At 37.8% G+C, this 12,449-nt stretch overlaps 1 protein-coding gene across 1 annotated transcript in view; it reads right to left on the bottom strand.

The window, feature by feature from the left end:
• The window catches only part of LOC122810226 (AFG3-like protein 1), a 1,103,851-nt gene extending 1,096,276 nt beyond the window's left edge, over positions 1-7,575 (bottom strand). The window contains exon 1 of the mRNA XM_044081735.1: positions 7,157-7,575. Coding sequence (XP_043937670.1) covers positions 7,157-7,258 — 102 coding nt within the window. The 5' untranslated portion in view covers positions 7,259-7,575. The remainder of the gene's footprint in view (positions 1-7,156) is intronic.
• Positions 7,576-12,449: the final 4,874 nt, after the last annotated feature.

Genomic DNA, 12,449 nt, shown 5'->3' with positions numbered 1-12,449 from the left:
TAAATCAATTTATTGAGAAAATAGGCAAGCGCTTTCACCCAAAAAGGGCTTTATCAAGCCATATACAAAACAAACAAAAAAGGCGCACTTTTTAAATGCCTGAAAGGCCACATCACAATGACATTACTTCCCTTTGCAAATCTTAAAGGCATATAACAAAAAATAAAGGTACATATCTTAAATCATCAAGAAATAAGCTCATAAACAAGGTATTTTATATAAAATAATCATATTATACACTAAAAAATATATTCCTCATATAAAGAACAAACTCGATGGTAAAATCTAGAGATATATGTTAAAAACTGTGCAAGTAAATAGATTTGAATGTATATATCATACATAGAAAGTATATATATATCATACATAAAAGAGTGTGTGTGTCTAACGATATCACATGTTCCAATGCTGTATTATGCACAACACTAGGATTTGATCTTCAACCTTCTATTCTTTAATAACGGTTTAATGGGGGTCTTATTGTTCAGGCCAGGTTTACGGTCCGCCCTCAACCTGATAATCCAATCTAACTCACATGTCTCTGTAAAATTTCTAATATCCCCTCCTAAAGGGCTTGGGGCATTGATGTGTAGTACTGGAAACCTAAAACTATGTATATCTGATGTCTCCAACACATGCTTGGAGAGTGCATTATTAATGGTCCTAATGCGTATGTTATAGACATGCTCTCTAATCCTCTCCCTAAGACGTCTATCAGTCTTAAAGACATAAAACGCCATACAAGATGCGCACTTCACTTAATAAACTAAATGTTCTGACTGGCAATCAGCTTTTACCCTAGGCAAAAAGCATTGACATGTCACAGGATGTACAAATCGGGGTTCATTGTCTATATATTCACATAAATTACATCTGTGGCATAGTTTCGTACCCCATCTCTATGGCTGATATAAGTTTTAGGATAACATAGTATTCTATGCAAATTCTTTCTATTCTTATAAGTAAACTTGGGCCTATCCCCTACTACCTCCTTTAAATCTTGGTCAACTGTGAGTACCCCCCAATTTTTAATAAAGACATCTCTAATATCACGTATATCCTGTGTGAAACTCAATATAGTGTTGACCTCAGATTTACATGAACCTTCCTGTGAGTTAACACCAACTGCTGCTTCTCTCCCATCATCTGAAGTATTTGTACAGCTTCTTGAGCTCTAAGAGAAATAGGGTGCAGCAGTTGTAGTCCTAAGTGAATTGACACATTCAACACCTGCATGCACTTCTTCTGCTTTGTATAATCTATTCAATAATCTGTTAAACTCAATAACTCCTCTTCAAACCCCTCATAAGTGGGATTTAACCTTGAGGCACGCATGGCCTGTCCTCTGATGACATTCTGAAACACAAAGCTAGGATGCATGCTATGTCTATGCAAAAGTGAATTCCTGTAACAGGACTTTCTATAGACTCTCGTATTTAAGGAACCATTACCCAACCTCTCAATATAAACATCTAAAAAACTAAACCAGAGTTTCAGATTGCTCCACTGTGAACCTTAAATAGGGTGTCATCTGTTCAAAAAAACTTGACAGTTCAAAGACAGTACCTGTCCACAGGAAAAAAAGTCATCCACAAAACAGGTGTAAAACATTACATGTTGTTGGAAACCAGCTATTCTGTTCCCAGTTTGCCATCACGAGGTTGGCCTAGCTATTGGCACATTATGCGCCCATAGCCACACCATCAGTTTGGAGATACGCCGTCTTATTAAAATGAAAGATGTTATTTTCTAGGACAACCTCTAAATAAGCACAGATCAAGTCAATTTTAGTCATAGTATAAGAGGTCTTAATTCATCAGACATCTATGTATACACCCAACTCCCTCTTCATTGGGTATTACAGTGAACAACGACTGGACATCCAAAGTCACCAATCTAATGTTCAAATCATTGTTGATGTCACTAGTTTTTGTCATACAACATCAGCAGGAAATGCTTTGTGTCCTTCAAGATGTATGGATATTCCTCCACTACTGGTCTGAGGCAGTATTCTAAGTACAGTGAAAGGGGTTCCATCACCCAACCCCTTCCTGCTACAATAGATCTCATAGGGGGGGGTCTGTGTCATGGTTATGGATCTTCAGTAGTCCCTGTACTATAGGTATCAAGGGATGGTCTACCTGAAAAACTTGATACAGGTCTAAAGTAATGATTGTGCTTTTAAATAGATCTTCCAACATGCATGAAATACTAGTGATTCTCCTTTTTATTTCACTAGTAGGAATTACAGAATAAAATCTATCATCCTGTAGCATCAAGTTCATACTATTGTCATATCTCACTTTGTCTATCACTACCACTGGGTCCCCCTTGTCTGCAGGTCTAATCACAATGGTTTTATCATTCTTTATCCTATTCAATGCTATCCACAGACCGGGTATAGATTCCCTAACCATTTCCATTGTCCATTATTGGTATCTAACTTATGTAGGTCGTCCTGAACTGATTTAGCAAAAACCTCCGAAGATGGATGTAATACAGATACACATGTACTAGGATTCCTAAAACTGAATTGATCATAGACATGTTGGCTCCCAAAATCCAATGTCAATTGAACATTACGGCAGAATAGTCTGAGGTCTTTCACCGTGTCTGTTAGATTACTTTTGGTGGAGGGTATAAAGGATAAACCTTTGTTTAAAACCTCGACCTCTTCTACTGTTAAAAATTCTACTAGAGATATTCCAAACGAATGTAGCCACATTTTCTTGAGGGTCGGGCCCTGCTGTTCACCCCCTGAGACCTTGCGTTTCTTGCGGTCTCGGCTCATTGACCTGGATCTCCCTTCTCTTGTAGGTATCGCTGATGGAAAAAGGGGTCTGGATTAGTATAACCACTGGTTCCAGGCCCTCGACTAAACTCTTTCTCCTAACAGAGGGTTGTTGAATATCAGTACTACCTGTACTGTGTGTATCATGTATATCAAGTCTGGTACCTGTTAGATTATTACCATTTGGAAAAGAATCTCCCTGACAATTGACCATTGCATCACCCTGTCCTTGGGTTACAGCATCATTCAAATTATTACTAATAGTTGAGTTACCATCTATTGAACTAGAATTATTCCTTAGCCCGGGTGAGATAACAGGAACAGTGGGGGACTCATTCCTAGCCATATTGCAATCATTCATAGTATTATGACCTGTGATCGAATCAGCATTGGGACATGTAGTGGCACTGTGAACATTCTCATTGTTAATAACATTCACATTCAAATCATTGTGTAAACTATGCAAATCTAAAACATTATTTCCATTATCCATAGTATTAACACGTCTACCTGGTCTATCAGATCTATTATCTACTCGAGGCCAAGTGAAGACATGTCCATTTTTGAAGTACAAAGTATCTCTCTGTATCTTATTTCGTTTTTGTTCAATTAACTTTTTCTCAAATAAAAACACACTAACATTTTGTCCATCATAGTGTTATAGCAATTTTCTCTGGATACGTAGCAAATATAAAGCGTTGCTGTTTTCTAATTTTATCATAGAATGCTACTTCCACAGGTAGAAAAAAGTTATCAAGAAGTTCCATGCAACGGAGACTCACCTCGATGTTTAGCTGCTGCCATCTAAACAGCAGCTCTAGGTACAAATTCCCAGTTGTAGGCATTTTCAAAACTCGTAGTCCCCTTGAACAATCTTCCTCTGCACACAGACTTCAAAGTGTTGACGTTGAGTCTAACTTTTTCAGCTTAAAAAAAATCCACTTCCAGTCTCTCAAAACTTTCAGCTAGCCCAAAGAGCTGTTGTTGTGCTGTTATATTGTTGGCGTTGTTCTATTCCACAGTATACGTCATCAACGGGTTGTTCTCTCCCAAAACAGTCCAGGAACCTCTTCAAGTCATCTCTGGCTTCAGGTTAGTGCTCCAAATTATATGGTAATTCAACAATGAATGCATTGGATTCAGCCATCTCTCCCCGATAACCAAGAATATAAATAAAATATAAAAGCAAAAAACAAAGTTACCAGGAAGTAAATACTCTCCGTGCAGAACAGCAAAATAATCCAAGTAAATAAACCACATGAGAGTAAAACAAGGCTGTAAACCAGTTGTGGCATAAAATCAGCTCGGCAGCAAATAGTCCACAACTTCTGACAGAAAGATGGACAACTGTGGTAAAATCCAAGAGTAAATCAATTTATTTTGAGAAAATAGGCAAGTGCTTTCACCCAAATTATACAGAGACGTGAGTTAGATTGGATTATCAGGTTGAGGGTGGACCGTAAACCTGGCCTGAACGATAAGATCCCCATTAAACCTTTATTAAAGAATAGAAGGTTAAAGATCAAATCCTAGTGTTGTGCATAGTACAGCATTGGAACATGTGATATTGTTAGACACAAACACACATTTTTTATGTATGAAATATACTTTCTATGTATGATATATACATTCGAATCTATATTTACTTGCACAGTTTTTTTAACATATATCTCTCTAGATTTTACCATTGAGTTTGTTCTTTATATGAGGAATATATTTTTAAGTGTATAATATGATTATTTTACATAAAATACCTTGTTTATGAGCTTATTCCTTGATGATTTAAGATATGTACCTTTATTTTTTGTTATATGCCTTTAAGATTTGCAAAGGGAAGTGATGTCATTGTGATGTGGCCTTTCAGGCATTTAAAAAGTGTGCCTTGTTTGTTTTGTATATGGCTTGATAAAACCCTTTTTGGGTGAAAGCGCTTGCCTATTTTCTCAATAAATTGATTTACTCTTGGATTTTACCACAGTTGTCCATCTTTTTGTCAGAATTTGTGACTATTTGCTGCCAAGCTGATTTTATGCTACAACTGATTTACAGCCTTATTTTACTCTCCTGTGGTTTATTTACTTGGATTATTTTGCTGTTCTGCACGGAGAGTATTTACTGTCTGGTAACTTTGTTTTTGCTTTTATATTTTATTTATATCTATAGAACGTTTTCTGGTTGCCCTTAGAATCAGTGAGGATTTTGTTTTCCTAGCTAGCTTTGGAGGATCTTATAAGGGATCTCAGCTTCTTACTGAGGCTGACCAGGGTGCGCCTCTACTCATAGGATTTTACTCTTTTGCAACACTTTCTTCTTTCTGTTTGTTTGTTTATGGCAGGAGACCACCAGATTGGCTTCCTTTTTTTGGAGGATAGCATCTTGATTCTCTTTGGGATAGCACGATCCATGCACTCGTGCAAGTGCTTATAGAGTGCATTTGTGTACGATTCAGCAGTCGTAACTGTACTGCCCATCTGCATGGGTGTCATGAAGTTCACCACTTCTGTCTTAAGAAGCATGAAGCTAGCTTTGCAGAAATTTTTTACTGTGGTTTCCTTAATGGTGGGTAGGGGTGGGCTGCGGATATCTAGGGTGATTAGCTTATGGTCGGATCTAACCAATGAGGAGTTGACTTCAGGTGTACAACACCGGTCACTCACGTTGGTAATGACTAGGTCTAGGATATTGTTGCCCCTGGTGGGGGTGTGGATAAGTTGATCCAGGGCATTGGAGTTTATGAATTCCAGAAAGCGTTATTTTCCCAGTTAATGGTGGGGTAGTTGAAATCGCCCATTATTAGGGTGTTTGGTTGAACCCTAATATTTTCCAGTGTATCAAGAAAAGAGGAGTGGGAATCCTGGGGCATGGTGGGGGATCTGTAGCAATCTACAATTTGGATGGCAGTTTTCCCCACAGTTAGTTGCACTTGGATAACCTCGGATGAATTATGCTGCGCAACTAGCCCTTCTTCCAAGACCACTTCATAATCTATGCTCTCTCTCATGTCTAGATAATCTCTAACCTCATCTTTTTCTATCCAATGTATCCTTACAAACCCTTCCTCATCTTACTTTGAGGAACTCCAATGTCTACATTACAAGAAGGAATTATAAATCAGATGATTGTATAATACAAATGTCAGTTATAACAGCACCGACTGTAACTTCTGGTGTATTGTATGTCTTGTATATTTGTGAATACATTTTGTACAACTTCGTGTACACGTTTTTGCATAATCTCTGTATGTGGAGCTTTTCTCCCCGGGGCTCCGCTGAAAATAGGTCTTATCCCAGTCGGACTTTCCCGGTAAACACATATATAAAGTCTCGAGCAGAGTCTGACAAATATCAACCTCTGAAAGTAAACAAGTAGTATTGTATTCATTAACAGGTCCATCAAACTGCTCGAGCAAAGCACAAGATAAAGTACGATCCATTTTAACAACAACACAGAAGGGTAACAAAACCCCATTTTGTACTCATAGCTTCATACTGTTGCCTCAACCCACATCACATCTTAAAATAACGACAATTCGTTAAATATAACTTCTCCTACCCTTAATAAATGCACTCATCATTTAACTGTTCCCTCATCCACACACATACACAAATAACAACTTTCACCAGTGCATGCTTATCTTCGGACAAAATTCGCTGCAAGCATTAAATTATGACTGTATTCTAGACTGGTTTAGCTATAACATCACTGACGTATACTGAGAAAAAGTGTAATCACGTACAAATAATGTACCTGGCTACACCACCAAATACACAATACCGCTACACTTAAAACATATGTATCTTCATATCATACGACACACAATTTAACAATCGCCACATACTGCAGTTGTGTGAAGTAAAATAAATGAGTATGACCTCAATTTCTAAAACTTATGTCTCTTGCAAAACTAGGGTTGCCACCTTTTCAAATGCCCAAAGTGGGACATTTTTTGTAGAAATGTCAGATTTTGCATGATAAAACATACTACTTACCAGTACAAAAGATAGAACTTAGCTTTTTTGCCAAAATAAAAGCTTATTCTTGTAGCATGTGAGTTGCTTATGCTATTTCATATAACATTTAGGTGTTTCAGATAAAAAATAACTATATACAACTATTTAAAAAAATTAGGAAATATTTTTGTCCTAAAATGTCAGACATTTGCGATTTTTTAATTTTTTTCGCAGGACACAACTGCCCAAAGAGGGACTGTCCCTCGCAACGTGGGACAGGTGGTAACCCTATGCAAAACTTTACACCACATCAGTTCTAATATGTGGGAAACCCATATCTAGTGCTCCCGAACACAGTGACAATAAAGAATTCTTACATTTTTGCAACGATGATCACATAACTCACTGTCTTTACCTTAGGGTGGTAGCTCTGAAGTCTCAACAAACTGCCAACTTGCGGAGAATATATTGCACGGGCTCCCGCCTCTCTAGCGAGTAGCAAGAACCGGTGAGCCATTTCAAGAGTGCAGAGGTACCCTCGTCTTCAAAGACAGAAACAAAATAAAAACTCAGACTGTAGGTCACGATCCAGCACACAGCATGCCTTGGTTCACCACAGAAGTTATACAAGCAATGTCACTCCGGCAACAAACAGCAGTAAGCTGACCCCAATATGCCTGCACCCAGCAAAAAGTAACCCTAGATCATTTAGCAAATACTGGCCACGATTCTCCATCAACAAAGACAACGAACATTCCTTGTGTCAAAGTGTGGTAGACCATAAAATGAACTCCAAAAAATAAAACCAACCAGCACGGTTCTACTAAAAGGTAACACTAAAGACTTCTAACTTCAGGTCAAACATGCAACTTCCCAAGTCCCTGGATATAACTAATCCGAGTAGAAACTGCTACGGGACGTTGAGGTGCCGTTTTTATTTACAGTTCACCATCACTTACAATTAAAACACTGTAATGCAAATTATTACATGCCATTTTACGAAAATGATAAACATTCACGATTCATATTTCCAAAGGGACACACAAAGACTCCAAAACCTGGAAAAACTGTCATGAATATCATATGCATATGATTAACTGGAAGACGCTCTGGCGGCTGTTATTTTAGAACACTGAATATAGTGACGGGAATCACGGGATGTTGCTAATTATCCAGGTACGGAACGCACGAGTACACATTAGTGCGGCAAAAATACTCAAATGTCATTTTTGCCAACACCCAGAACAGCAACCTTGACTCATAAGTCATCAAATCCTCGAAGCAGACTTTTGAATAGGTCAGCGCACAGGTGAGGGGAGTTTCAAATTTCATCACTCCTCTGTGGTTGATGAAGACTGATTTAGCATGACATGTTTCAAATTTCATCACTCCTCTGTGGTTGATGAAGACTGGTTTAGTGTGACATGTCTGGCTTTCCATGCATTAATTTCAACCATTCAATTGTAGCTGATGTAATTCTATACACTGTACGTGTATAAGTAAATATTTGTGTGTGTTTATTAGGCTGGGTTTCTTTATTTGACTATTAGTTGGTTTGATTAATTGACTTTGTTCACTTTTGTTCAGACTTTGTTCTGGTTCAAATACCACTTTCAGTCAACAGGCAGTAAAAAGTTTACAAAATAGATTGTCATCTGAGTTACATTTCAAGCCCACATTAACATTCGGGTTACACTATAACAAACATTTACAGTTTAGTAAATAATTTAGATGTTCTTTTACATGAATGTTATTTCCGCAAATCATTGCATTATTTACAAAGATATTAACATAATTTATTTACACTGGTTACATGTGTGATGTGGTTATCCCACCTATATATGTGTCACCCCACATCTGGCCCAGTAATCAAGGAGGCTCAAGCCTCACCACTGGCAACAGTGTGTGTGTGTGTGTGTGTGTGTGTGGGGCACATTGGGAGGATGACGGGTACACACACAGTATTTCCAGATGCAGCTCTCTGCGTCAAGTGAAATTTCCCTTAAGAGCACACATAGACCACAGTCAGTCCTGGGCAGGTTTCTCCCTCTTTCTCCAGATCCCCAGTAAGACTCCCCATTGGTACAGCTATAGAGTTGAGATCTCTGCTAAGTGGCCAAACCAAGACCTAAAGCACCCTCTCTGTACAACCAGTGCTTCATGTCCCTGCCCAAGTAGCTGGCACACACTTTCAGGTTTGATTTATACACACACACTCCTGGGAACGGCTGGCACAGGTTTACTAGCTATGACCCCTTCTACCCAGGCTGTAAGGTGGTTATCACTGCCACTAGCCATGTCCTTATCAGCTACTTTAAGGCCCTTAACAAAGGGTGTGTAATGTTACTGTCATAGGTTCGTAGGTTTGTACTAGGCTTACTGCCCTTGTGGGCCATTTTAAGACTAGCCAATTACCCCATGTGTGGCTCAAACCCTGTACCTTGTGTCTGCAAGGTAAACACCTTAACCATTATGCCATCCTCCCACCCTCATCAATACAAATGGTAGTTTGACAAAGAGCAAGGCTATTAGGAGTGGCCCACAGTATCACCAAATAAACATGCAAGTACTCTCAGAACTTAAATATGTCTCACAAATATCAGCCACAATGAAAGGTTGAAATATATTTAATAATAAATAAAAGAACAAGAAAATACTCAGTATATAATCACAGTAACATCAGAGTTCAACATCACAGGGAAATATTTAAAACAACATTGCAGGACAGTCTCAAATAAATAAAGCAAAACATCTAAACTATGCTTCACTATATTCCTGACTGAATCTAAGAGAATTATACTTTTCTCTAGACTTACTTACTGTTAGCAAGGCAGATGTGTGGTGAATGGATTTTGTCAGGTCAAAGACAAAATACAGAATACTCAGTCTCTCTGAGAGAGTTCTTAAATTAATATCCCAAATATCACTGCTGGGATAGCTTACAGGATGACATCACTTCTTGTCAACTAACTCTATCCTAGGTGAAAAACAAGCATTGATATAGCTGGTAGCATTTAGCATCTACCTGTGAAAATACATACATAAGGGCCTTTCCTTAAATCTTGGTACTTGCTTGAAATCATAAAACAATAAAACACTTGCAAGACAATGCAGTGAACCTCTGGTTCTAGACATTTGTGTCTGTTACTGCACTGAAACTGAAAGATAACATTTTATTACGTAGTCATAAAGTAATTTAAATTTTCAGCTATTTTTCTTAGATTAACCTCCTCCGTTCCAGTTTCCATTGTTAAAATATATACATTTAAACAGTTATAATAGTGTATGTACATTTCTGTTCTGTTCCAGTAGAGTACACTGTAGATCATTTTTAAAGCTCAATACTTTACAACCATTTTCAACACACATGTCTGTACCAGCAGTTTGATATACACATAACATTCAGTTGTAATACATTTGTAACACAAGCATATGAATCATGTTGATTTTATTTATTTATTGACATTTGTTGACCGGGAAAGTCCACTGGGTCAGGGACCCTTTTCAGTTTAGACCCAGGGAGAAAAGCTCCACAAACAATTTGAACAATGTACACAGTTTAACAAGAAACAAAGCAGTAGTAAGTCATAGTAAATTAGAATATATAAAAGTACTACAATAAATTTCAGAAATTATACTAGAGCAAAAATGCATAGTAGTAAAGGACATAGAGGGTGAAATGAAATCAATGAAATGAGAATATCTAGCATTCATTGGGTTATACATACATTGGTTTCGACAATGTAATCATACATTGTACACATACTTTGTACACTTACATTATTTACATACATTGTTAACATACATGTTTTAAGTAGAGGTTAAAAGAGGCTTGTTGTTTATAGTGCAGGAACAAGTGGGATTCTTGAGGTAATGTTTTTTAATGCTGATTTAAAGGTTTTAGAACAGTCGATTTGGTTTATGTAGAGGGGTAAGGAGTTCCATTGTGAATGAGTCTACTTTGTTGGGCAAATTTGTGGAGATCATTAATGAATACATTAAAAAGTAGGGGCCCTAGAATGGATCCTTGTGGGACCCCTATATTGTTTACCTGATACTCTGATTGTTCATTTTGCCATTTAACAGTTTGTTTCCTATTATTTAGGTAGGAGGAGAACCAAGTAAGAGAATTGGGAGAGCAACCAAGGTTTGCTAGTTGGTTAAGCAATTTGATATATGACACCGTATCAAAAGACTTTGATAAATCCAGTAGGATTACCGAAGTGGAGAGGCCAGCATTAATGGCTTTATTTACAGTATCTGTGAAAGAGACAAGGGTGGTGATAGTGCTGTGGCTAGGACGAGAACCATGTTGGGTAGGGGAGTGTAGGTTGTTTTCAGAAAGGTATGTCAGAAATTGAGTCTGGATGCATTTTTCTAGAATTTTTGATAAAGGAGAGAGTACATAGATAGGCCAGTATTTGGAGAGGTCATGGGAATTTCTACCTTTATGTAATGGGCTTAGAATAGATTTTTTCCACAGCTGGGAGACATAGCATTCAAAAATGGAGTGATTTATTAAGATGCTAACTGGATATGCTATTGCTTCTGCTGCAAGTTGTAAGTATTCAGAAGGTAAATTATCAGCTGAAAGAGAGCAGGGTTTTAGTTTGGTTAGGAGTTTGAGTATAAGAGAGGTAGGTACTGGCTGAATTATAAAGGAAGGTGGTGTATGATTATTGCTAGAAGAATGTGAAGTAGTGTGGGTGGTGCTATCAAGTAAGGAGATAGTTGTGTCCTGCAATTTATTTGGCAAATCTTTGATTAGTTTTTGAATGGTAGTGATAAAATGAGTGTTGAAGTTGTGGGCAATTTGTTGTGGCTTCATGCCAGGTGAGGGAGATGGATTTTTCAGACAGCCTGGATTAAGTAGAGAGAAGACAGATTTCCAGGACTTTTTTGGATTGTTTTTAAAAGTGGTTAGCCTAGAGGAAAAGTAATTTTTTTGTCTTGTATGACTACTTTCTTGGCTCTGTTTCTAAGTTGCTTGTAATTAATCTCATTTTGTTACGACTTATTTTTTTGCCATTCCTTCCATGCCCGATCTCTTTGAAGGAGGTGTTGCTTGGTTTGGCTTGTTAACCAAGGGGCGTGGTTAAGTTTAGTTCTTTTGGTTCGGATAGGGGCTAGGCTATTAAGGGATTCAAGAAAGAGATTGTTAAAATAATTTATGGCATCATCTAGGGGGGGGAAGAGTGTTGTGCTTTCAGTATATTTATGAAGGTGGTCTTGTCAAAGTTGGTGAGGTTCCTAGAGGTTTTGTAGAAGTGTGTTTTGGCTATGTTAGTACGAATTCTAAAGGTATATGCTGGAAGGTGGTCACTTAATATGTTTGGTAGGGTGCCTGAGTTTGAGTAGTTGTGTGGGTGGGATACTAGTAATCAATCTAAGGAAGACTCAGAGGGTGTCGATAGGTCGTGTGTGGGTGTTGTAATAAGCTGTATAAATCTGTGTAGGTTTATACTGTTGACTGGAAAGTTAGAGGTTAGGTTTTGCCAATTGATGTTGGTGTCACCCATATCAATGATTTTTTGTGAGATATGTTGGTTTATTCCAGGATAAGAAATCTTCAAGAGTGGGAATATTATATCCTGGGGTAATGTAGAGTATAGCAATACATAGCTGTTTATTGTTGTTGATGTGAAGGGATGTTAGTAGAAGTTCAAGGTTACCAAAGGAAGGAATAGGTTTGGGGTAGGTTGTAATTG

The sequence above is a fragment of the Protopterus annectens genome, chromosome 8.part1 (genome assembly GCF_019279795.1).
Source record: "Protopterus annectens isolate FY-2018-M chromosome 8.part1, PAN1.0, whole genome shotgun sequence".
NCBI classification, from domain to species: Eukaryota; Metazoa; Chordata; order Ceratodontiformes; family Protopteridae; genus Protopterus; species Protopterus annectens.
The sequence above is the reverse complement of the archived record's forward strand: the minus strand, read 5'-3'. Positions and strand labels throughout refer to the sequence as shown.